At 38.7% G+C, this 27,433-nt stretch overlaps 1 protein-coding gene across 11 annotated transcripts in view; it reads right to left on the reverse strand.

The window, feature by feature from the left end:
* Positions 1-336: 336 nt before the first annotated feature.
* Positions 337-27,433, reverse strand: part of DST (dystonin) — a 311,102-nt gene continuing 284,005 nt past the window's right edge. For 3 of the 11 annotated variants that reach the window (XM_054822942.1, XM_054822944.1, XM_054822943.1), the window contains 18 exons: positions 27,222-27,391; positions 26,760-26,919; positions 24,352-24,546; positions 23,029-23,157; positions 18,768-18,911; positions 17,751-17,939; positions 16,868-16,997; positions 15,904-16,067; positions 15,423-15,585; positions 13,803-13,957; positions 13,563-13,637; positions 12,692-12,709; positions 9,490-9,607; positions 7,035-7,103; positions 6,072-6,271; positions 5,506-5,616; positions 2,867-2,990; positions 337-1,398 (listed from right to left, as the gene is read on the reverse strand). In XM_054822942.1, the coding sequence (XP_054678917.1) occupies positions 1,133-1,398; positions 2,867-2,990; positions 5,506-5,616; positions 6,072-6,271; positions 7,035-7,103; positions 9,490-9,607; positions 12,692-12,709; positions 13,563-13,637; positions 13,803-13,957; positions 15,423-15,585; positions 15,904-16,067; positions 16,868-16,997; positions 17,751-17,939; positions 18,768-18,911; positions 23,029-23,157; positions 24,352-24,546; positions 26,760-26,919; positions 27,222-27,391 (2,580 nt within the window). In that variant the 3' untranslated portion in view covers positions 337-1,132. The remainder of the gene's footprint in view (positions 1,399-2,866; positions 2,991-5,505; positions 5,617-6,071; positions 6,272-7,034; positions 7,104-9,489; positions 9,608-12,691; positions 12,710-13,562; positions 13,638-13,802; positions 13,958-15,422; positions 15,586-15,903; positions 16,068-16,867; positions 16,998-17,750; positions 17,940-18,767; positions 18,912-23,028; positions 23,158-24,351; positions 24,547-26,759; positions 26,920-27,221; positions 27,392-27,433) is intronic. The other 8 variants (XM_054822945.1, XM_054822946.1, XM_054822947.1 and 5 more) reach the window with 3 other exon arrangements.

The raw sequence follows: 27,433 nt of genomic DNA on the forward strand, positions 1-27,433 counted from the left end.
TAGAATAATCCACGAAAGGCAAAAATATTTCACTGACAAAAAAGAGCAACTGAATTACTCTTTCTGCCTATCATACATGGTATGTGAATGTCACAATTTAATATGGAGAAAATAATTGTTGACGCAATAATTACATAGAATTTCATAAATGATATGATATGTGCAATTTAGTGTTTTATTAAACAAATACAGTAGCTAACCAAAATCTGATTGCTGATAATGAAATTACATTTCAGCCTATGTCACTATGGTAATTATTGGTCATCTGAAACAATATATGCCCTAGAACATAACGTAGAAAATTCTCTTCCTGCGAAATAAGAAATACAATAGAAATAAAGTTAAGGGACATGTTTATTTCTGAGCTTTCTGCAAGCAAAATTGCTTTGATACAAAATGAGTTCAATGATACAGTGCTACCATCCACTCAAGCAAAAGAAAACCTCACATTTACATGAATGCACTTTATATTGATATTCTTACAGAATAATAGTTCAGATATCCAGAATGTGTCTGGCCTCATTGTAAGCAATGGCACAGAGATGCTGCAAGGTATCAGAGTATCATATTACTGGCGAGTGCTTAATTAACTCTGTGAGTTCTCTGAGAAATGCTGTATAAATAAGGGTACTGTGAATGTGGGTTTGTATTCCTTAGTAGTTTTGACATACATCCTTTAGTGTTTGTTTAGTTAGCTCAAAATGTGTAATTGTGTCTTTTGGCTTTTTAGTATTCTCTTTTTCTTTTTTAAAGAAAAATCATGAGGTATCCTTTACTGTTAACTAATGACATAGTGATAGGCCTATTTTATTCAGGTTGCAGAGACTTACTGTACATTCAGTACACTGTACATTCGGCAATTATTTTTAGTGTACTTTCTACACATTACTGTGTACAACTGTTAGTTTACATTAAAACTCTTCCCCCTTCTCACAGGATATGGCATAAACAAAAACAAATCTGACAAAAATTATACACATAAAATAAGAAGACAAATACACAAATAAGGCCATCTGCAGAATTAAAAATCCACCTCTTGCGATATTTCACAATAATTTCTACATAATATTTTACATCTTACGAACTTAAATACTTAATGCAAAAGTAAAAGAACTTTACGGAACCCATCATATTATCTCTTCAAGGACTTGTCCAATTTGCTGGCTAGCGGCCTTCTCTGGGGAGTTGGAATTTTAGAAGGCTTGGCTGATCCTGGCCGAGTACCTGCTCGGGGTGTTGGTCTGCTTGTAGCAGGAACAGTCTCTGACATATCCGAGCATACAGACTGGATTTCCGAAATGTCAAAGTCAGATGCGTCACTGCCTCGGCGGCTACTTGACCTGCTGCCAGCCTTGCTTCCTGCTCGGCTTCCAGGTCTGCTTGGAGTTCTTCTGGTTTCTAGAAAGAGAAAAGATATCCATCAGTATTAGAGGTAACGATGGAAAAGGAGTGCAGGTCTTTCCTAGGCCTTCAGAAACCCCCAAAATTCCCCATTGCGCAAACTAAACTTTAGACCTCTGGCAGGCAAGCTAGACAACGATCAAATTTCATCTTGATATTGAATAAGAGCATAAAACACCACCGTATCTCCCACTAAAGAGAAGGAAATGTGAGATCAAATGCTGAGACATAGTTAATTTGTCACTAGCACATCTCATTAAAAATGTATAATCCTGGCAGCTTGACTTGCTAAACATGCATTGTATATTCACTCAACAGCCAGATTCTTGCTTTCCCCTGCCATTTTCTCAGCTACAAATTGAAAGAATTCAGCATCTGGCCTCTCTGTGCATTCATGACTTCCCAATATATGTACCTTGGAGAGGCAGATGAATATCCCAATTTTTAAATGTGTACCCCTCTTTTTTTTAAGAAATCAAAACGACACAGTTGAAAGCTGCAAGTAAACAAGGGCAGAGTACACATTCTCCCAAACAAAGCACTGAGTAAATGAGCTCTCAGCAAGCCTGCTAAAGCAAAAGCCTGCCCAGACAGTGTGCCATGAAGAAAAAACCACAATAAAGATTCTTTAAACAGAAAACCATTAATGTGGGGTTTCATAATTTCCCAATTACATATTGAATCATAGAATGGTTTGGGTTGGAAGGGACCTCAAAGATCATCTAGTTCCAACCCCCCTGCCATGGGCAGGGACACCCTCCACTAGACCAGGTTGCCCAAAGCCTCATCCAACCTGGTCTTAAACACTTCCAGGGATGGGGGAATCTTGTTGATCTTGACAAATCTGGTTCCCTGTATGTGTGAAGAACACCAAGTTGGAACTGAAATCTCAGGTGGCTCATTTTTCAAATCACCTGTAACTTAACTCTCTTTGAACAGGATTTTCCAGCACTGCTCAGTATGCTCTGCACAGCTTAAGGTGTGAAGGAAAGCTAGTAGAGCTATCTTCTGTTCTAACCATCCAGCCCTCTCCCTTGCATAGAGCTGCTCTGAGGATCCTGGAAAAGCACAGCTTCACTGCTTTCTATTTTCATATACTGTTTTAATAATCTCTATGGGATATTCCATCAATAAGGTCATCTACAGCTGCTCCCTGCAGTTGTTCTTTCAAAAGAAATGGACAAGTCATGATTAAGTGACCCCTTCGCTCCATCACAGTGGAGCTTGACTACTGTGAAGAACTGGACCCTTGCTTTTTAACTAAATGCTTCTTCCCTAGTTCCTTAGGCTGATACATTGAGATACCATTGACAAGAAGGTTGCCGTCATGAATTTGTACATCCAGAGCTGAACGGGCAACATGAATGTGGAGACAGTAGGACTGTCACTCCTTCCCGCTCTTCTGACAGCTCCCTCACACCCTAAAGTGACCTGAAGAATTCAGCTCTGAAGTCAAGATACTCACCTGCAAACTGAGCTCTAACTCTGGTAGCTGCTGTTGACAGGATGCCACTGTCTTCTCCAGAGTGGAAACCCTTCCCTGATAGATATCCTGGCAGTCTGAGTTTACTTCCTTGAATTGGTGTTCCCTACGTGAAGAAAAAAAAAGTAATGTTTTTTTCAATTGTCGCTACTGAAGATAAGGGCAGGTATTAGGTAGTACATAGCTTAGAATATGATCATCATAACAGTCACTGTGAATCTGAGATACTGGTTTGAGTCACCATGGACATTTTTCATGATGTAAAGTTTTGAACATTCCTTTAGCAGTTAGTATTTGAAGTAGTCCTTAACATTTTTGCATTATTTGTGTGTATTTCAATGCATATAAAGAAAGAAAAATGCTACCTTCTTATAATTAGTCAAGCACATAAGATTAGTTGATGGTACATGACTGAAATAAACAGAAACAAGTAGTTGAGGTTTTATGTCTGCACAGCTTCCACCATTCTGACTGTGGTTATAGGTGGTGAATACATCGGTTTAAATTTCATAAATATTTTGATGGTAAAACAAACCTACAAAATTTCAAAACCTTTTGCTAGGAAAAAAAGCAGGAAAAAAAAGACATAGGACTAACTAAAGAAGTTCTTGTTATCAATATATTGTCTGAAATGTCTCCACTCCATAGTCTTACCCTGCCTGCTTTCTCATTTCTGAAATAAAATGAGCCTTGATTTACAATCTCCCCCAAATGGGAAGATTTCTTTGAAAGCCACAAAAATTAAATCCTCGAATCTCAAATTTTTTCCAATTTTCTGTGCCTTTGATCCCCATACAGTGGTGGGGTAGAATCAGGTACTGAGAACCAGGATCCAGAGGAGCGTGTTGGGAGCTGCCTAGAACTAAGCACGGAGCAGAGGCCTGGCAGCTGCCAGCTTGGACTACTACTGGCTCATCCAAAAAAAAGAGCATCGAGATGCTACAGAGCAAATAATCTGCTGGCTCTGACAGGGATGGTCACAATGTTAAACTCTCTTTAAAGCCAAGTACAAGTGCTTAACCTCCCATCAGCCACACGTTGGATATCTCTGCTACACAAAGACTGCTTGGGAGGATAAGGAGAATGCCCCCATTACCCCTGCTGAAGCTGCTGCACTTTGGGCGAGGCATTGGGATAGAAGAAAGAGACCAAGCTCGTTCTTCAGTTTAACCTTAAACCCAAACGCAGCCTAAATATAAAACACACAACCGCTCTTGGGCAGAAAATGCTGCAGAATGCCCTAGAAATTCACTACAACCTACCCCACCCCAATCGTTCCATTTATAATCTTAAATCATGGTGGCTTACACAAAAGAAACTCACTGAAACTACTGGCAGGTGTAACAATATGGTGTCCCCGTTTGAAATCAATGCCAATTGCTTTCACCTCACTGTAATTCAATAAAAACAATACCTTTCCATGTCTATAAACCCTTTAAAGTACCATCAATTAATCTTACATTTCAGTTACCAGCTAAGAGATGAAAGAAAATATATTAGAAACTGACAATTGACTCCACTCTGTGCTGCTGTTAATCATTCTACGCAACAGCCCTGTGTGAAGTGCTGTACGCATACACACGCCCGCAGTGTGCACAAGTATCGCACCCCCTCACACAGAAGGAGAGAGTGAAAAGGTCGTTATGCATCTTTGAGCAAAGCCACGGTGAGGTCATGTGAACTTAGCACAGGAAGGTGTCACATGAACAGCAACAGGTGTCACAGCGCAGATATGTGAAAAGCAGATACAACAGACATGATGGTGGCACAAGCTTCCCCTCACCGAGCCCTCCATCTAACCCAGGGCAAGAGTAACTCCTACAAGTGGCCAGTCAGTTTGCAGCCTGATCCAGCTGCAATCTTTTCACTGACTGCAATGACATCACAGAAGACACTTTGGCTCTGAGCCCATTCAAATTTTGGTCATACAGCTCGATGGCCAGCAAAATCCTAATCGCTCTACTAGCAGTTTCTGTGTAAGTCATGGGCTGGAAATAAGACCAAAGCTTGTTTCCTGTTAAGTCATCAAATAGCTATCTTATTTGAGCAACGATTGGTCACTACCCCCCTAACCAAAACTTTCAGTTGTTGGAGAGATTTCTGTATCAGAGTCAGTCTTTTGTGCCATCTTCTTCACAGTGACCGGATATTTATTTAGTGGTTTTGCTCTGGAGATCACAATTAATCTCATTCCCTCAGTTCATTAATATTACAGTACACTATTAAATCAAAGTAAACAATTTTAGGAAAGAAACCTGCAAAGTATATAGACTGCTGCATTTTTTTTTAAAAAAAAAAAAAAGTACTTTTCCACATTTGCTCATACAGTTCATTGCATACTGCTATGATTTATTAACCTAAATTCATTGAGGCTGAGTTTTCCTAGAAGTCAAAAACCATAACACGCAGAAGATAAAAAAAACCCCAACCCCAAAAAACCAAAACAGACTTGGAAAAAAAAAAAGGAAAGAAATAATTTGACAAAGGTCTAAAATAAAGACAATGCATTAATATGCAAAGGATGTTGCAGCTCTGAAGCACTGAAACTCTAGTGGCTGTTAGTGAAGTGACAGCTTTAGTGAAGGAAAGTCATTAGACTAGAATCTCTGTCCTTACTGTACCTCTGCAGATGACCCTTGATAGTCTGAGGATTCTGGTGGCTTAGAAGGAGTTGACGTTTTGCTGTTTGTCAACCATGGTTTACCATAGTTGCGAGTTAAATGATGGGGTGTCTGTATGAAACAATGGCAAATCAAAATATGAAGGACAGTAGATGGAAAACAATGTCATGGAGAAGGATACCCAGGTTTTCACAGAGAGATCAAATCTCCTAGTAGAAATAAAAACTAAGCAGAAAGAGTTGGTGACAAATGTTCTGAAACAAAGAGATGGCAGAGCTTATTTTTTAAACAAGATGGAGCTGTTCATTGCTGTTTCAGATCTTATTCCCAAATTGCCAGTTAGCCTGTGCCGCACCTTAAACGTAAAGAATTCTTCTATTCCCGTGTTGCAAACAAACAGTAGAGGAAATACACTGAAAAGACTTCTCAGATCCTCCCCAGATTATGAAATAAAATTGAGATACTCCTTCCCTATCAGCTAGGGAAGGCACCAATATTGTTGGAGCAAGGAAAAAAGAAAAATCTATACCCCATTTGTTAACCAGTGCAGTTTTGTTTCTCCTTACCTTTGGTGTACTCGTAGCAACTGCTTGCGGGGCAGCTGCCTGGCCGGCTTGACTTGACAGAGAAGTAGATCTGTTGGGAGAAGCACCCCTCGAAGAGGGTCGTGATCTACGGCCCCTTGGTCGGAAAGCTGCCATGCTCTGACTAGCACCATCTGCCAAAATGAACTTTTCACGCAGCTCCACATTTGTCCTCCCTTTAGCTGCAGCAAAGAAAGGTGCTCATTTAGTCAGATATAAAAATTGTCACAAGGCTGTTTATTGTCATTTTTGCCATGCCAACTCCAACACATTTTAACAATAAATAAAATGCATTACTACGTAATGCATTTATTTTGGACACAGAAGAGTTATGTGCAGAACTTGCTTATTCTAATACTTTATGCCAGCAGGAATGAACCACTGTCAAAGGAAGTCAGCGTGATAATGGAATGCTCAACGTGCTAAATCATTGTTAATCAATCAACTATTAATACATAGACACAACCTGATGAGCAGTTTTGCTAACTCTACAGCTACTCATAATAAATAATACTTGCTTGGATGTTCCAGAAGAAATTGCTAAGTACAAATTACAGGAAAGCAGCAAATATATTTATTCAAAACGATGAAGTTATGTAGTTTGGCAACATGCAATGATGAACATAAAATCCAAACTATGATGAGGTAATGGGTGGCTAAGCACTCACACACACATACAAACACACATACGAGAGAATGTTCTGCAAGAAGAGATGCAAGACATGTTAGCATTTAACCGTGTCAGTGTGAATGACAATTGTTTTTGAAACACTCTTAAAGCATGTCAAAAAAAATTAGCTTGCAAAGCACCAGCCCATGTAGGAACACATTAAGCTAAACGTGATGGGTGTAGCATATTGTTAAAAGTATATATTTTAAGAAAGTGGGAAGGAAATGAAGAGAGAGGAGAAGAGGAGGAGGAGACAAAGAGAGGGGTTTGCCAACCTATAGTAGGCTGAGTGGTAATTGAAGAGTTTGATTCCGAACGTAACATTTTACTCCCGTGATGATGAACTAGAAAAAATGACACAGGACATGGGTCACATTAAAGAAAATCGTTAGCAGGAGAAGAAATCAAGTACAGCAGCTGCATATGCAAGAGACTCAGAGCACCAGGCCAAAAGACAGGACTCAGAGCAAAAGCTGTCTCTAAGTGCTCTGAGGTGAGTTCTCAAAGGTCTCCTAGGCAAAAAGGAAATAGTGCTTGGATAGACTCAGCTGCAGTCCCAAGTATACTTGTGCAATGGTATTTATCTGCTGACATAAAGAGGTAATAAAAGCTAAAATTATTTTATATAACTAGGTCCACTACTTGTTTATGAAAACAATTCTATGAAGTGTGATTTATCTGAATACACGAGAAGCCCTTGGTGGAAATGCAGATTTACGAGGTGAAGTGCTTAAGAAGTCTGAACCGACACCACTGACGTCAATGACTACTTTGCACCACTGACTTCAACAAGACTAGGATTAGGTACCAATGCACAACGTCCAGTGTCTGGATGATTTTATAGAGATTGACTGGCATTCCTTTAGACCCACTGTGTTGACTTACTCATCTGCTCATATATTTCCCATGAAAAAGGGGTAAAATACTATAGAAAATACTATAGATATACCTAGAATACAAGGTTTATTAAAGAGGGGATACAGTTCCAAAGCACTCTTAATCTGAGGACAGTAATAAGGAATTCCAATAAATTAGACAGTAAGTATTGTGTATCTCAGTGTCAACCCAAGTAGGAATTGCAACAGTCTACCTGTCGGTAGGCCTAAGGAAAATGTTCAGGGTACATCAAAGCTAATCAAGTTAACCCCTCAATGAAGTCAGGTATTTTGAGGCACATTTCATTTTCCACTACTGTGCACTTTTGAGGAATAGGAGTAGAAAGCTCCTATTGGAGCTCACATCTAAGTGACGATGGCTCTGCAGGCATAAATGACTTTCTTATAGTAGCAGGTGCAGAATCAGGTGCTAAATTTCAGTTAGACCTGTAATCCAACACCAATAAATATAACATTATTGTCTCATTTCTTTAGTAAACAATATATACAACATGTTGGTAAGCAAAAGGACTATTTTTAATATTGCTGAAAAACTCACAGATGTCATCGCAAGGTTATGACAGCTCTTTTATGACACTGTGTTAATAATTTTTATGGGTACATTTTAAGCCTGTAGACCAAGGTTTCTAGGCCTTAGTGGCATGCTGTCAGCCCTCATGGGGTTTTGTGGTAGCTTCTTTTTGGATTTAACATCCTTGACTTAGCATGACAATTGCTACAAATGCAAACTCTTCACCCTCTCAAGGTCTGTATCAGACTGCTTAGAAACCTTGGTCCCAAAGTAGGAGCTGTGTGAGATAGGTGACATTGGAGTAAGGTCTACAGGACAGTTGATGTCTCTGTCTTGGTTGGCTCACTTGCCTCTCCTGAACTCCTCTGTGCTGTTCTTGCACTATTACAATATTGATTATGATTCTATAGAACTCCCAAGAGGTAAAAATGCAGTAAACTTAGCGCTGCTAGTTAATAGGATAGAATTACCTGGTTACAGAACGTCAGCTCATTCTGAACACAGCCATTATTATACCTTCTGCAGTTTTACTACTCTGGCTATTATTTGACTCCCTTCACAAATGGCTTCTTTCCTATCTCCAACTGTTCCTTCAAGAACAGTGCCAGACAGAGCCTACTTTCCCACTACACAAGTAGGCTTTCCAGCAAACTAAGATGTCATTACGTTGCTGTGTACTGATAAAACAATGGATTTGGTACAATGCCCTGGAGGGCATGGTGACAGAGCGCTCCCTGCTTGCCCAGAGCACGAAGTCCTCCTGACCAGAGCATTTTCCGTTTGCTTTGTACAAGGCTCAGGGTTCTGCAAAGTGGTTCTGGGGAAGATGCCAATGAAAAGACAGGGCTATAAAGGCAAAGCCTGAAAGCCTGGGCACAGCCCTTGGCCAGAGAATTTTTTTTGTATCGTTGTTGTTGTTACTCTCCGATTCAATTGCCTTATTTTGATTTATTGCCTTAAAACTTCTCTCTTGCCGAGAAGGTTTTATTGGACATTTTTGTGTGCTATTTCTGCCAAGTCATACAAGTGGCTTACACATCATAAACTCTATCTGGTTAAGTTCCTTAGTTACACCACTCTAAGGCTGGAGGAACTGCACAGAAGACACCACAGTTATTCTACACATACATCAGTGCAAGTGAAGAGGATCTTAACCACGAGATTTAAAGTTTACAAAAACAGATCATTACGTGACATTTAGTGAGATGATGTTTACAGAACTGGCATTTTATACAATTCAATCTCCATCTTGAAACAATAAACGGTGAGGGTATCCAAATAATTATCTGCATGTCCATTTTAACAGTAGTGTTTGTTACATACCCCTGCAAGGATCATTTTTCACTAAGAACTCATCAAGTGCCATCCAGCCACCTCCAACACGAACCATGACTGTACTTCTTAGGATACGAACAAGGCGCAGTTGTTGAGAGTCACCAAACTGCAATAAAAAAAAAAAAAAATCAAACAACAGTAGTCTCAGGCTCTCAGTCATTCAGATGCAGTTCAATGCTGATAGGTTAAATATCAGACATTTTAAGAGTTTATTTTGATATTTAATTATTAGTAAATGCTAAAAAAATCAGATTTATTTATGCAGATTATTAAAGCTGTTAAGATTTCAAATCAGATGCCGCTGCATTAATCCAAAGGAGATGGCAGGATGGTAAGAAAGGATCTCAGGTTTAATTTTATGCTTGATTCTCAAATGTCTGAGCTCATAAAGGAAGCAAAATTAGTAACACATTATATAATTGGTTACGATCTGCATTTGTGCGAATTAATGAAGACCTATTTGCATTATTTCACTATTAAAATCTTAAGCAAACTCTTCTGCAACAGTCTAGATTTTAATGATGTCAGCTGAAAGGAAGGCAGCATTGCTTTAAATCATCAGTATGTGGGCTGGAAATTCAATGCATTACGAGTGTCGCGCAGTTCTATCAATTGATTCACTTATAGGGATATTTTCAGGTACAGCGTTGACACTGCTGACCTATAGCGAGGTGCATGTGGGGAAGAGAACAGTAAAGAAGCAGTGAATGATTGATAGCTATCATTATTGTCCTTTGTTATAAACTGTTTGTCACTCCTCTGTCTACACATCGAGGTTCTTCACAATTCAGAGATACACAAAAACCTGTTTCATACTAATTCTTATACTAGCCCATTCTTCCTTTGGGCTGATGGCCAGGCCTAATGTATATTTTGCCCTTGAAACCTGTATAAAAAAAAAATCTGTAGACAGTATCTCCGTTCAAATCTGGATCGAAGAAAACATGACCAAAACGTTGACCCCACAATCTCATGAAAACTAACCAGAAGAATTCAGTACTTTTTAGACAATGCCACTAAAATATTTATTTGGATATCAGATCACCAGGCCAAGTGTAGTGCTCTCACACGCAAACATGCAGAGCACTTGCTGAAACCAACGGGACTCAAATACACCTTTGGGACAATCTCTGACCCTTGGAGAAGGCTGGCCATAGTTCAACTGTACCTACTTGCTCCAGTGAGGGGACTGAAATGCTTTAAATGCAAACCACACAAACGTGCTCCCTACTTGTTATATGACTTTAGTAGTTTGGTACTACGTAAGCTGAGAAGAGAGAATAAGTTTAAAGGAATATTACTTTTAGGAACCAAACAAAAGCAAAGCTTGCTGCTTAATTCAATAATAATTTTTTTATTATAAATAAGAACATTGACATGAGCATTATTTGTAAGGGCTTTTTAATAATACATTCAGTATGTGCTGAACAAAGAACTGTTTTACATATGTAGATCGAAGTTAAAAAAAAAATGGCATCCAAATTGATGCCGTTTATTTTCATTGGCTTATTTCTACAGAGAATTTTTTCTAGAGATTCTAAAGATACTATCTCTTTTCTTTATTTTTTCCCCATCCCAGCTTAATTCTTCAGTTATACTCCATCAGGTAACTATACCAAGGGTCAGATACAGTATCCTTTGGAAACTGCCCACCTAGGCTGTGGTTAATGCAGACAGTGGGGCTCCTGGAAAATAACACAGGTATCTAGCAAGGCATTTTTCCTAATGGTAACTCAGTCCATTTCCCTCTTAAAACAGCCTGGATACCAGCTCTCCTTGAACAGTATTTACTGTTGTTTCAAATAATCAGAGGTAAAAACACTGCAATAAAAATGTAAAGGAAGTCTAGTTTAAGCTACAAAAAGGGCTGTTCTTGACAACAGCCATATAACATCACTGTCACTAGAGAAGCCTCAGCCAACTTGATGTAGGTGATTTTCACTGTGACACTGTTCTGCAACAGCAAGAGTTAGATGCTCTCAAAAAATGCTGTATTATTCCCAGATCTGAAAGTACAGATGGCAGATAAGAGGATTAACATAATTTCAAATAGTCTTTTCAAACAGAGGCTTGTTCTATATGTGGAAAACATTTTAAATTATTGCTTAGATATATTGTTTGAGGTTTGTGGTAAGATTATCCACTACTCTTTATGCTTTCTTCTAGACTTCAACAGGCTTTGCCAATAAATAAGAATGCAACTAAATTTTCATCTCTAGATTTAAAATGGCTAATGCTGTTAACATCAGCATTTCCAGAATGGGTTATACATATTATTGCCTTTATAAGAGTGTGAATAAGATACTAATGGTATCCGGTATCCAGTTTGTGTAAAGTATTTCCATTCTTATCAGGCAAGCATGATTTAACAATTTAAGAAGCTGTGTGTCAGTCTGTACCAGAGGAGTAAGTGAGCACTGGTTAGCATATCCTCCCTGGACCACTGTACAGTGCCACTGCGGTATGACTCACTAATCACCCAACTGACAAAAAATATTCTTAAACACAGCTCCAGTACATTACAGACCTGCAATAGCTCTTTGAAAATACTTTGGGAGAGGGAATAGTCTAAACTGGAACAGTAAGTTTAATTTGCCTATTTCCCAAATAATCTATTTAATGATTCACTGTGTTAGTATATAAAATACCATCAGGTAGGTTCTTAATCAGTCTGCTTGACTGCACAGGGATTTTTATTTTTTTTCTGAAAATGAAATTATTTTTTGCCTAATTTACAGTAAATAAGTGATATGACACTGGGATCTGTATTTACTGTGATTAGCCTTTAATCTGACAGCCTAAAAAATGCAACATAGAATTCTGAGGCATTTTGCTATGAAACTGAAAAACTGATAAAATAACAGTAATTCTAAAATTGCAGTTTAAACGCTCAAGATTTTTTACTATGGAAATTGCTGCTGACCATTATCTGGTTCCTTTAAAAGTAATCTCCTTAATGAGGAAAATGGCCAAAGAAAGCAGGTGAGAGACTGAAGAGGAAGGATACTGAGACAAGGAATGCTCCGTAGCATTTAAAGAAATACCACAGCTGACCAGCAATGAATTAGCTGAAGATGAAAGGATGGTGAGAAAACTGACCATTGCAAGCTTAAATCACTATGCATTAGAACAAAATAGAAAAAAAAATAGAAAAAAAAGAAACTTCATAACACATTCCACTGGTTTATACCTGATTTCCCAGGAAGAACTGATAAGAAATGAAAAATGGAAGAAAGACACGATTAGTTTACAGGAAATTCTTTATATGACTCTAGAACACATGCAAACTAACACATTAGACATTCTAAATAAAGAATCTACTTCAGAGACGAGCAGGTAGCTAGACATCTGGAGACTGAATACTGGAAAACATTCAAGGCCTTTGTTTCCTTCCCATTGCTGTTTCTGCGGTCTTTCAAAATAATCTACATGTATTTAGCCAAATACTGCATATTTCATCTGAAATTGTTCTGGTTATTGAATCTAGGGGTAGTAGACCTTTCTCTACAATGTGCTATTTATTTTTCTGTGATCTAAAATCGTTCTGCAGATATCTAACACATTTCTTGTACTTCTTCAGAAGGAACAGTGTGCTTCAATAAATGATGAGGGAGAATAAAAGTGATTGAATACACTTTGGTAAAAGATTTTTGAAGTACAACACAATACCACAGGAAAATATCACTGCTTTTATGAAACTAAGAGAAAATCAGGTACAGTTTAAACACATTGGGTATCCAGGCAAAAAGATTAGCTTTTAAGGAACTGTTGTATGTACGTATACATGTGTGTATGTATGTATGCATGCAGTTAGCTTTTAAAAATTCCCATACATTGGAAAGTTTCAGTAGTTTCAGCGAAAATAAATACAAGCAGCAGCATTTTCCCATATTTTTAGCCTATGTTCTAACCAGAAAAAACCCATAAAATTTAGACAAGCTTAAAGTAGGAAAACATATAATTGTCATATAAAATTCCTGTAAGTTAATACTCCTTGAATAACCATATCATATGAAGAATCTTTAAGCTGGAAGAACTAAGAAGGTCCTTAGAAGACTTACCCTGTACTTGTTATCGCCAATCTGTTCCACTTGAAACCGTTTTGCACATTTACATTTAGCTACCTGCCTTGTAACCTGCAAAAAACCACAACTGGAAGATTACTTGACTGCTAATATGACATTTCTAAATATTTGTGTAACTAGTAAACTTCAAATTATACAGGAGTGAAAATAAAATGAATTATTAAAGAACATGAGCCCAGCAGAACAGAGTGCAATCTAAGAAAGCAGAGAATGTACCTCATCTTCAATTTTGTCGGCATCTGTGAGAGGCTTGTATGCATCCTTGTTTGGATGAAGAGCTGCTACAAATTCATAATAGTCAATATATCCATCACCATCTCTATCAAAAATGTCTGCAACAGCACTCATTTCAAGTCGGCTCGTTGGGAATTCTGTAAGACAAAGACAACAACAAAAGCTAAGTTTTTTGGCTTTTAAATACCGTAACAATGAAAGCCTTTATCATAAATATTAAAAGATTTTTAGCACCTAGGTGACAGACAATGCTTATCCACAAAACAAGGACATTCGAAAGAGGGAAGGAATCTTTCTGAAAAAACAATCTGAATCTCCAATGTTACCTAGATATTGGATTAAAATTAATATCATAGCGTGGCTTGAAGTGAGACACAGATTAAACTAAGATATATGGGATTTTTTTAACATTTTGACCTTCACAGTGCATAAAATACCACAGATTAACAAGATAAATTGTTAGCGAGGAAAGGTCAAGTGAGAATTTCACTGCTAATTAAATTTGGAATGCAAGGCCCTCCCACTGTAGAAACATGTACGGTGTTTCGTGAAATCCTTCTTTAGATCGAGTTCACAGGAGCAGGGTATTAACCCACACAGAGATTCTCTACAGAGCAGTCAAAGAAAATTTCAAGCTAGTGAACAGGGATTAAATAATGAGTATTTAGCAGTTTTAGCAGGTTGATACCAACTGAGTTAAATGAGTAAGCTGTTTAAACTCTTGGTGGTATCAGGGTTTTTTCATCAACTTCCATCAATTCATGCAAAACAGCAATGTGCACATATAGTGACTATATTACTGCATTTCCTAAAGCAGGGAGAAAAAAATATATGTGCACTACAATATTCTCCTACAGAATAACTTTAACATGAGATGCTAAAAGCAGCTCAATTCTGAATCTTCACTGCTCAAAGCAGAAGTCTCTATGATCTGAAGATAAAGGATTATTCTAAGTAGTACACCCTTATCTGTTATGAATCTGTTGCTAAAGGGAAACGTGATCGCACACAGACATGATGTGAAAGGCTTATGTTACCAGGAATTGTGTGTACCTAAGGAATGCCAATCCATCAGGAAAGCTAGGAAAAGGCCCTTCCTAGTCTGATTGATGTTTTGATCCTTATTATACAGGTGTATGAACATGGACATGGTTCATGGAAACACTGGTTTCAGAAATTACAGGTTTCCTTCTACAACTGAAATTATTCCATGGAAGTTCTTTAATAAAAATCATATGAACTGATTTTGAAAAGTGTCTATAGGTTTTATAAAGTACATTTTACTATTCTGACTAACCAATGAAAAGTAATTGTTGAAGTGGCTAGTGTACTGTAGGAATGACAATCTGGGTCCAGTAAACCAATAATATAAATGTGACATTTGTTATCTGATTCCAAATGTAAAAGAACTAGAAAGCTTCTAGAATCTAGAAATATTTTCAAGTAAAATAATTACAGTTTAAATGAATCATAATTAGTGACTTCAAAAGGGAAATCTGTGACCTTCTAACACAATAAACTGTATAGAGTACACTATACAGACAATAAGACTTCATAAGCTGTTTCTTCCAAGTTCAACATTACGTTAGTTTTAAAACTTACTTGAAGAAAGAATTCCATCAATAAATTCCTGCCTTGTTATCTTTCCATCCTGATCTTTATCAATTCTCCTAAAGAAGTCCATCACACGAGACTTCTTATGGTTCATCCATCGCATGTATTTTTTCCTCCAAATATCAAAATCAAAGTTGGCAAATTCTCTCAGCTTAATAAAAAAAGAGAAAGAACTTTTCTCAGTTGAAATCAATTAATCTAGAAAATTAATGATACACAGCATCAGCGTTCTTTTGAATAATTGGTTGTTTAAGGATCCACATAAACATTTTAAACAACTCTTCTCACATTTAAAATGAGAGTGATGGTTTTTAAAGCATGTTAAACCACGGGTATCACAGTGTTTTCAGTACCATACAATACAATAAAACAAATATTTGTTTACACTATTTACAAGTATTGACAATTTAATCCCGGGCAAACAACATTATGCAAAAAGTATGTGTATTCTGTACAGTCCTTTTCTGACCTCTTCAAGTCTGTCCAAAGCATCATTAAGTTTTCTTCTTCTCTCCAAGGCCAGAAGCCAGACTTGCTGCCATTTACTGACTAAAAGGTTTACCCGTGGATTCTTGGTTTCGATTTGCGCCTGGGCTGCTGACGGATATAAGCCTGGTGTGGGGGAACGCTTTCCTGTTAAAATATGATAAAATGTGTAAGTCTCACTCAGTTCAAACAAAACAAACATTCACATGAAGGGTACTTGACCTTCCTAAAACTACTCCTTCCTTCCCAAATAATGAGCCCATACCCCAGTATGATTGCATCTTATGGGATTTATTTTTATTTTTTTTTCCATTGCTGGGGAAGTACCACATGGTGGTTAAAAGTATCTTTGTCTAGCCAGCAGCAGCTAGTAGTGGCTGCACTAGTGAGGCTGCAAAGATTAAATATCTCAGAGCTGCAAAGTAAACAACTTGATTTTAGAAGCAGGTTCCATGTATGGGCAAGCATAAAATATAATGTGTAAGTATATCTAAAAAATACAAAAAGCGATTTCCTCACTTGATGCTTCACTTTCCATTCAACTTCACTGAACACACTTTCTAATGGGATCCATATAATTTCATAAACAGTAAGAGCAAAATTTTGTCTCTACATCTTTATGTAAAAGAAGTTGCTTGCACTTTCAGATAATGGTGGATTTGCAAAGACTCAGCATGTGCATACTCTCAGAAGTTTAATAGCACATGAAAGGCTGCACGCTTTAAAAATAAGTATTCAAGATTTATAGGACAAAATTTAAAAATACTTGTCTGCTATGAGAAATTTCCTCACAATGAAAAATGTGAAATAATTAGAAAAATCAGCCAAGAGACTTTCACCCTGTTTCACTAGAAGCTAATCAAACCTATTAGATTATTAGTAATCTTTTATCTTTATAGATAGAGCAACGGTGTGTGTGACCTGCCCCAAAATACTTCATTACTTACTTCCTGCTCTCCCCTTATCAAGGACAGGAATATGAGATTGTACTGGAGTGGGTTCAAGTGCCTTTCTTTTATAGGTCTTTGTAACTTTATCCACATCAGGTTGTTTTCTGGTCATTTCCTCCATGAATGTCTGCAATCAGATAGAGGTGGTTTTAATTAACAATACACAAAAGTGACCACAGGAATGAAAAACACATACAATAGCAAAACACCAAAGTTAGAAGAATGGCACAGAAAGAAGTTAGAAGAATGGCACTCTTATAATGCCAGCCTCACAAAAAAGACACAGATAAAGGTTTTGTAGGTAAGAAAAACAGCCTGGCTGCTAAAGGAAGGCAAAATCTAAAAAACAGTCTATCGAACTCCTTTATTAACTGTGTATGGTGAGGAGATGTACAACAGAATTTTGACTCCGAATACTCAGTGTTCCTTGCTGTCAAGACTGCAGTTCATAGAAGCTAGACAGCTCTGGTGTGTAAGGTGGGGTAAGCTTATGAGCATTTGCTGCACCAGCAGCTCCCTCTGGCACTTCATAAACGTATTTTTGAAATCCAATCAGCAAAGCCACACTGCAACACTAGTTCTAAAGCAGCAGCACTATCATATATTTCATGTGGGTTTTAATTATTATTATCCCTGTTCCTACAGGGAGTTGTAGGTTTGCTTTTAGAACAATGTGGCACTGAATTTTTATTTGGTTGTTTTTTTACCTCCGTGTTGAATACACTATGAGCACATCATACACATACAAAACACACAACTGAGTATCTGAAAAGGGATTTGATTATTAGGAGAGAAAATAGCTGAGGAGATTCACACTCGATTACGAAACCTAGCACCATTTGTGGAATGAGCAGGACACATGTCACTTAACATGCCTTACCTGATGTTCGGCTATAAGTGCCTTCACCTCCTCAATCTCCTGGGGGATAACCTCTTTATCTTTTTCAGTAAGTGTAGTCTCTGCCCACTGCAACCAGGACAGCAAGGCTTCCAGCAATTCCTGGTTAGCAATAAGTCCAGCCAGAGCTCCTGCCAGTCTCTGTTGATGTTGTTTAGCCCATGCTAAGACCTTGATAAAAGAACCAATGCATGAGTATGTGCACATCTGAAATTCTTTAAAATGTATTTAAAATTGCTCTGCTAACTGTAAACCCAGAGCTTCCTCCCAGGCCTATTATCAAAGATGCTAGCTGATCACTGAAGGTGTTAGGTAACTAGAATTCCCAGTTCAACACTGCATTTTTTTGCACAGATATTCAGGATTACGTGCTGTTAAATGCAGTAAATAGCACATTCAGGCAACATACTAAGAACTTTATCAAACAATATGTGTAAGTTAGTGAATCACACAGGACTTAGTGTCCATCTTCCTTCTGGGTATTCCTGAAGCCACACTTTGTTAACACCAGTATTTTGTTTTTCTTTAAACTTAATATACACAGAAAATACCTCCTTAGCAGCTGAGAGAGCTCTGAGACCTATTTGTAGCCACTTACATCATTTGGAAATCTATGAGATTAGGAATATGTTGGACTGAAATCCTCCCTAATGCAGTTAGAAAGCACTTCAAGTTTGCCCTGTATTTTCTTTCCTTTGTAACTTTTGACTTTCTCCCTAGAAACTATTGGCTTTCTTCACATGGGAAGTGTCAGGCAGTATTTCCTTTAATACATACAAACAAAGAAGCTTGACCATCTGCTTTAGTTCTTAAAGCCCTATAAGTTTTAAAATAAAACCTAGGGAAGCATGGTATTCACATCCATCACTGCGGGTATTTTAAATGTTTAGTTCTCAACAGCTGGATCGTTTCCTCCCAGTGTAACTACCATATTAGTTGTCAGCTATGTTCCAATCAAAGATGGACTGTTGCAATGAAGATGGCTTGACATATACTGACCTCTTCAAACCTAGCTCTGATAATTGTTATCCAGTGCTTAATGGTGGTGATGGAGTCCGGGTGGCAGATAGCTAGGATAGCCTCTCCCATACCTGTTGCTTTATTCAGTTCTGCCTTTTTCTCTTCCAGTTTCTTCATAAATTCCTAAACCAGAGGGAACAGTAACAATTTCAATTACATGTTGACAAAATTTGCAAGAGAAATCTGAGTGCATAGTTTGGAAGGTCATAAGCCTCTTGATTACTCAGATTCAACTTGCTAGAGGCAAGTTTAATTTGTCTGAGGAAAGTTAAAAATGTTTAAAGCGCCTACTCCACATAAAGCACTAAATGAAGCTCTAAAATCTGTACCCCAGCTTGCCACTCCTTAAAAGCCCATCATACTGTAAATACTTGAAAGACACATATCCTTATTAAAAAAAGAAGGAAAATCACAGCATTTTAGAAGTGCTGTAAATCAACTATATGATGGTTAGAATCATTATTGGCAACATTTCAGATGACTTGGTTTGTCTGTCAGTTACAGTAATTCTTCATAATAAACTATCAAGCTCCTTGCAAAGGCTGGAAATGTCCAACTATAATTACATGCTCAGACAAGATGATAAAGGACTTCAGGAGCAGCTATACTAAACTAACACAAATGTGAAAACTCAGCAGCTGAGGGGGAGAGACACAGCAAGAACAGGGACAGAGACTGCTAATTAACCAGCTGTTTTCAGAGGCACTGCCATGTGGGAAAAATCTTGTAAAAGCAAAAGGATGTTTACAGCTTTAGACATCCAAGCTCGTAGCCATTGACATTCCTAGGGAGTCTGGCAAAGGAGAGGCTGGCAAAACCAGAATTGGGTGCAACGGAGAAACAACAACAAATCCTTTTCTATAGTGGGTTGGTTTTTTTCCCATCCTTTCTATAGTTTGCATTTCTTTTTTAAAAAATAATTACTACAACAATGGTTTTACTATTCTGCCTATTTTGTTATGTCTAAATGTTGGGTAAGTCTATGTGTCTTTGTGAGCACCCTTAACTGGAACTGCCAACATCTCTCAGTGCCTCATGGCATTTTTTATTATATTTTAACATGTTTAATTGAGCTACAAAATGGAAGCATGTCTCTAAGTTTAACTCTTCCTCTCTCTATTCACAAAGGGCTATTGTGGATTCCTGAAATTAAAGATCAGCCAAGTCAGATCCTAGAAAATTCAAAATCACCTAAACATTGTAAAAACAAATTCTACAACTCATAATGACATTATCCCGTGCCATTACAAAATAAATATGAAGCTATTATGAAATAAAAGTGTAAAAGAAATAATCTCTTCTACCTTGTTCTAAAAGCCTGGAATAGGCAGGCTGAATATTTAAAGAGATTTTAACTGATTTTGACTTAAGCTTAAATTAATGCCAGAATTTAAGACTCAATCCCAATAGCAATTCTCTCATAAAACCGCATGAGTTCTTACAATATTTCAGTTCAGAATGGTTTTGGAAAAGTTGAGGTGGGTTGTAGTGAGAGATTTCCAAAGAAAGAGAGGGCCAGGTGATAACAGGCAACAACAGCAGTTCTCCCTGCACAACTGTACTAGAATATCTCAAAATCTAAATCTATGACACACTACTGTCCTGGTTTCACCTGGGATAGAGTTAATTCTAGTAGCTAGTGTGGGGCAATGTTTTGGATTTGTGCTGAAAACAGCGTTGATAACACAGCGATGTTTTAGCTATTGCTGAGCAGTGCTTACACAGAGCCAAGGCCTTTTCTGCTTCTCACACCACCCCACCAGTGAGTAGGCTGGGGGTGCACGAGGAGTTGGGAGGGGACACAGCTGGGACAGCTGACCCCAACTGACCAAAAGGAAATTCCATACCATATGACATCATGCTCAGCATATAAACCTGGGGGAAGAAGGAGGAAGGGGCGACGTTCAGAGTGATGGTGTTTGTCTTCCCAAGTCACCGTTACACATGATGGAGCCCTGCTTTGCTAGGGATGGCTGAACACCTGCCTGCCCATGCGAAGTGGTGAATGAATTCCTTGTTTTGCTTTGCTTGTGTGCACGGCTTTTGCTTTACCTCTTAAACTGTCTTTATCTCAACCCATGAGTCTTCTCACTTTTACTCTTTTGATTCGCTCCCCCATGCCGCTGCGGGGTGGGGTGGGGGAGTGAGTAAGCAGCTGCGTGGTGCTCAGTTGTTGGCTGGGGTTAAACCACGACAACTACACATAGTGAATTAAGCTTTCCCTCAGTAAAGGATACTAATTGTACTGAACTCTGTAGCGGTCCAGTGATACAGACACATTCACAAGAGAGGAGATGGGATGCTTCTCATTAACTAATGCAGCATTAACCTACTATGCCTCTCAGTCCCTAGAGAGGATGGCGAGTGACAGAAACCTCCCTGCCTGAGACAGAAGCATTCATTAAATCATGTGCAATATTCAAGAAAAGAAAATCAGTAGTGGGCATAAAGATGGACCAATTGAATAAAATATTGTCCCAAAGAAATCTTTCAATGTGTAGCTGGATACAAATGCATTAAAACTATTGTACAAAAATCACAGTGATAAAAGGAAGATATGTTTCATATTTATGTAAATAATGTCAGTCACACTTTTTAATATTAATATTGCAACATTATAATACAGACACAGTGTTTAAAACTAATATCATATATTACATTTTCCCTATTCTTTTTCTTCTTGAAAGCTAATGTTACAAATTTAAGAGGAGAGATCATTCATTCGAGAAAGATTTTGCCGTATGTGCATATTGAGTGGTAAAGCAGCAGAGCCACCATCTTTCTTAGCTTGACAATTTCTGTATTTCTATTATTTGGCCTTTAAGAAGAAAATGTGGTTGGGAGAATGTCATCTAAAGTCTCCTTAAAAAAATTAAGTACTGTATGGCCACACCTAACACAGAGGTTGGTTGTGTTCTGTTAGTGATTATTATCCCCAGCTGGACAGGTTCTCTCAGAGACGAACTTTGCTTTGGTTTGAGGTTCCAAGTTACACTTCAGCTTTGGCAGCACAGTTTTGAACTCTTGTACAGAAGTATTTTGTTAATCAATCTACACTGCAGAGGGAGAAATTTAATTTTTTTTTTTTCCCTAATGACTTCAGTGGACCCAAGATTTCATTCAGATAGTTCTTTCCTCTGTATTCAGAAGATCAGAAAATTAAATAAAAGGCAACTGATGAAGCACATGTGGAGGAAAGGCAGCTAGAAGGCAAATTTCATTGCATTGGAGGCAGCAGGATGCTACTGCCAACATTAGTCAGCATATGCTGATGCATACATACATTTGCCAGCTAAAGAATAGCACCCAGTTTCCAGGGCCCTAAATTAAATCTGAAAAGTTCTTCAAAACATTGCAGTCTGAATACCTTGAAAACTCCTTAGTTAAGAACCACAGTCAGTCATACCCTGCACGCACTCCTCTGCGTAGTAATATTCCCAAACTCAATTTAAACAGGATGCTTTTCCACTCCCCATTTCATAAGTTTCATTATAACTTTCTCCAGAGCAATGATGAACAAATCCATTACTCTTATAATTTGTTCTATAACATTGTGGGCACTACATTCTTGGTACTATTACTACTGCACTTACAAGAAGTTTTGCAAGGGCTTAAATGTGCATGTTTGTTGCCTCCTGTTCGGAGAGTGAAACTATGACCTCCATGCTCCTTACTTAGCCATTTTCCCATTTTGTTACTTTAAAGTTAGTTTGATGGCCTATAATCTAGTATCTGCAGTACCTATGGCACTGCAGTATTTCAGTACCTAATGCATGTGAAGTATGACAGCACGCTGTTTCACTGTGACAGAAGGTTAATGGATGAGGACATCATTCTGCTGACATTTAGAAATGACCTTGAAAGAAAAGTATATGCTGTTCTGCTCAATGGTGCTAAGAGGAGAGATATACTTTTGCTACTGTAGCAGTCTGTGTTATAATTGTCAGGCAGCATATATTCCACAGAGAGGTTTGGATCTGTCTCTAAATGTTTACAGCAACTTTCTAAAGGCCCAGTATTTTCTTAGTAAGCCAAGATGACTCAAACAACAGCCCAGCACCAGTATGGGAACCAAACTGCCAGCTCCATTAAATTTCTAACTTCTCTATAGAAACAGTTGCAATAACAAACACTGGACGCTGGATATGACTATATGGGATAGACCTTGCCTCCTTTCCTTTATTCTACCCTCTAACAGACCTATTGGAATGAAGAGGACCCTCTACATTTTCTTGCTTACCCTGTGCTGGTCTATCAGTGTACGCAAGGCCTCTTCATCATCTGGAAGGACCCCGTGGAAACGAAGAGCCTGCTCCGCCTCTGCTAGCCACTCCAAAAGGACATGGACAACAGAGTGGAATTCTTCTGCCTGTTAAAACACAAGAAGTCACGATCACTCATGAGGGGATCTGACAGACACACTGCAGTTTACTGAGCCCACATTTGGAGTCATTAATCATGCAGCAGTACTGGCACATTAACTTTCCATTAAAAAGTCAATGATATACAGTACTGCATTTTCATAACTGTAAAAATATCTCATGCTTCCCAAAAAAATTATAGGAAGCCTAAAAGCCTGTTCATGCTTTTAGCCATCTGATTTATAGTGTATTTGCAGCTCAGTTGAGAATATCATGCGTTTACGCTGACAAATTGCAAAGGAGGTGCTTTCATGGACCAGCTGGAGAGACTGAGAACTATATTTTCCGCATACCCTAAATCACCAGTGAAGCAGAATTAATTGACAGCCCATTGGTGACTGACCCTTTTATGTCTGGAGAAAAAAAGAAAGTTCCACCTTTGGGCACAGCCATATTCAGACACAATTAGTGTCTGAGGTAGCTCAGGATTGTGCCTGCTGAGAGACTGGAGAGCTGGACAAACACAGTACCCTGGGAAAAGCAGGGCAGGAATTTTGCACACAGTGGATACATCACTGTTGAAGGAGCCCCATCCTAGCATCAACCCAAGCTAGTATACCTTCACAGAGCTGTACATCCATATTATCTCAGGTTTGAAAACAATACAGATGGACCCATTTGTTTGGGATCGGTACCAGCCAATAGACTGTTCTAGGTACTGAGTGCACTCAGCACAAATTTTTTCTGCAATGTAATTCACCGTGCACTGTAATTATGCCATTGTAAACATGTTTTCAGTACACAAATTTACTTCTTTCCAATAAGGCACAAAGGGCATAAATATGACCGCAAACTCCAGCTTCCTGTGAAGGGGGCATAGTTCTTAATCACCCTTCACGCTTGACTGTAACTGCAGTGATTTCCTTAGATGGTAAGGTCTTTGAAACATTTGCTTTGCATTTGTGGTATAGACTAATAATAACAGCAATAATAAATGCTAAGAGGCATTATTTATGTGCTGTGGTAGATGGAGACAAGGTAAGCAATGCGTGAGCAAGAAAATGAGCATTTTTGAATGAAATGAAATTAAATGAAATTTAATGACATGAAGTGAAAAAGAAATTAAATTTTTGGCAACTAGACTGTAAGATATTTTCTCTGCTTCTCATAAAGTACACGTAGCATCATGAGTACTCATCTACCTGCCGAAGAGCCTGTTCCAGTCGTGTTTGCTTGGATACTGACAGGGCACAAACTGTCTCCCAGCGAGTGCTTAGTTCCTGCATTTGGACTTTGACCCAGGAAGAGTCATCACGACTGCCTTCTATCAGCTCTCTGGCAGAGCGCTTCAGAGCCTGGACGCTGCTCGTTCTTTTTCCCAGCTCCTTCTGGAAAACCTAGGCACCACCAAATACATTTGATATGTTTAATTCATTAAGGCCTAATTATGTAAAAAGAAACAAAAAACCTACTGATTATAAGAAGAAATCAAAATACGGATTCAACTCAATCAAGAATAACTCCATCAAAGTGACTCAAAACACACAAATTCTGCTGATTAGATTCCATATAAAGATATTTACACTATATCCTATCCTAATAAAACTGAAATATGGTAGGAAAATGGCAGGCAGATCCTGAGAACCCATCCTGATGCAATGCATGGGAAATCTAGCCTCCTTACCACGCTGGCTTTCCACTCTTTATCAAAGCAATTGATCTGACACACTTGATTAATGTGCAAGATTGCCGCAGCAGGAAAGGATCAGATAAAATGCTAACAATCAAGGAGAAGGTTTAAAATCATAAAAACAGAACTAAAACCCCATCTGGGGGTCTGACTATAAGGCTGTAGATCTCACCACATATTCACATATTTATGTGAGAGTATGATCACATTTGCAGACGGAACAAGCTCCAGTTATATAAAAGAAACTCTTGAAAGAAGACAGGACAATTACAGTATATCGTGCCACTGACTATGACTCAGTTGAGATATACTATGGAACTTCAGAAGCAATTCCAGCATATTTCAGGCTAATTTTTATAGACAGCCCATGTTTCCAAATACTTTTTTTTCACGAGGGAAAAAAATCTCCTCCTCACTGACCAGTCTTCGGATACTGGAAGTCACTGGTAGATGAACCGCATGAAGTTCAACAAGGCCAAGTGCAAGGTCCTGCACATGGGTTGGGGCAACCCCAAGCACGACTATAGGCTGGGCAAGGAATGGATTGAAAGCAGCCCTGAGGAGAAGGACTTGGGGGTGTTGATTGATCAGAAGCTCAACATAAGCCGGCAGTGTGCGCTTGCAGCCCAGAAAGCCAACCGTGTCCTGGGCTGCATCAAGAGAGGTGTGACCAGCAGGTTGAGGGAGGTGATCCTGCCCCTCTAGTCCACTCTTGTAAGACCCCACCTGGAGTACTGCGTCCAGCTCTGGGGGCCCCAGTACAAGAGAGGCATGGAGCTGTTGGAGCGAGTCCAGAGGAGGGCCACAAAGCTGGTCAGAGGGCTGGAGCACCTCTCCTATGAGGACAGGCTGAGAGAGTTGGGATTGTTCAGCCTGGAGAAAAGGCAGCTCCGGGGAGATCTAATTGTGGCTTACCAGTACCTGAAGGGGGCCTACAGGAAATCTGGAGAGGGACTGTTTATCAGGGAGTGTAGTGACAGGACAAGGGGTAATGGCTTTAAGCTGAAGGAGGGTTGACTTAGATTAGATATTAGGAAGAAATTCTTTACTGTGAGGGTGGTGAGGTACTGGAACAGGTTGCCCGGAGAGGTTGCGTATGCCCCGTCCCTGGCAGTGTTCAAGGCCAGGCTGGATGGGGCTTTGGGCAATGTGGTGTAGTGGAGGGTGTCCCTGCCCATGGCAGGGGGGTTGGAACTAGATGATCTTTGAGGTCCCTTCCAACCCTAACCATTCTATGAACAGAGGGACCTTCACCTCATAATCCTCCCAGGCTCCAGAACTCTGACTGTGCAATACCAGTAACTTCAACAGCCATTTCTTCTGACATACTGAACAGCAAACCTGGGATTCAGAGGCACAGTCCTACATCTCCTACTTGTTCCCACCTCCAGAAACACTCAGTTACAAAATACTGCAGCTTGCCAATGTAGGCTTCCTGCACCATAGTCTAGTTGCATAATCCCGTGCATAACTTCAGCGTTGCAACTGCTTTTTACACAGCAGCCCTGCAGGTTTGAAAGGCTGCTGTAGTCATCATGAGCGTACTGGACATTTGGTTAGCAGATGTACTAAATAAAAAGCCCTATCTCCCCCAAAGATTTCCAGTAAAATAATTTTTGTCACCTCTTGCCCACACACACATATTCATAAATGCACACTTGTGATTTTTGACATGATATTCATAAATACAAAGGATAGCAACACTAAACGGAATATCTCAATGCTAACTGGTGTCAATGAGTCACTAACAGTTGCTTCCTTCCATGCATGTTTTATAGCATTTTCCGTTGTTGATGACATGTTTGTGTTATAAAACTATTCCGTGTTTCTAAAAATTACAGATTAGCCAAATAAAAATAGCATGAAGATGCTACACTTATCAGCAGTCTAGTAATTAAAAAAGAATAGTTTTGGAATTACCTTGTGATTGTCAATCAGGTTCATCACTAAATCAATGTCTCCATGTACTGGCTGATCTTCTGCTAGCTGAGGTTCAATTTTGTATAACCAATCAATGAGAGCCTGCAGAGCATCAGTAAATTGTCCTGAAAATAACAGGGCTTCCTCCAGTTTATTTTGTCTGGGGGGAAAAAAAGAAAAAAAGAACACACACAAAATAATCATTCATACACTTGAAAAAAAAATTTTCAGTATAAAATAGTAACAACTAAGAGCTTTAAATGAGTGTTTTCAAAATAGTGGGATCCACCCCCCTTTCCATACCATCAGGAAAGTATGCATTTCTAGTATGTTACTGCTTTGGCACTCTTAATTATCAAACAAGCTAGCCACTCTGGTTTTACTTTTACACAACAGAAGCCAAAACAGTTCTCTTAAGCCTTTTTCTTATCTGCTGAAAAATTAAAATTGGTTTTCATCTACCTTTCCACTGATTTTCCACAAATTGTATCCCACTTATCCCTTAGTTCACTCAGCATATCATCAAGTTTCAAGTTGTCATCAGCCAAGGTGGTTTTCTCTTTCAAGGAGCGTCCAGTCCTGTTTGTGGTATCATACACAGAATGTTTGGCACCAAGAGATTTCTGAAATTCCTATATATATGGAAGAAAAAGAAAATACCCATATAGCATTAA

Source organism: Grus americana, chromosome 3 (genome assembly GCF_028858705.1).
Source record: "Grus americana isolate bGruAme1 chromosome 3, bGruAme1.mat, whole genome shotgun sequence".
Lineage (NCBI taxonomy): Eukaryota > Metazoa > Chordata > Aves > Gruiformes > Gruidae > Grus > Grus americana.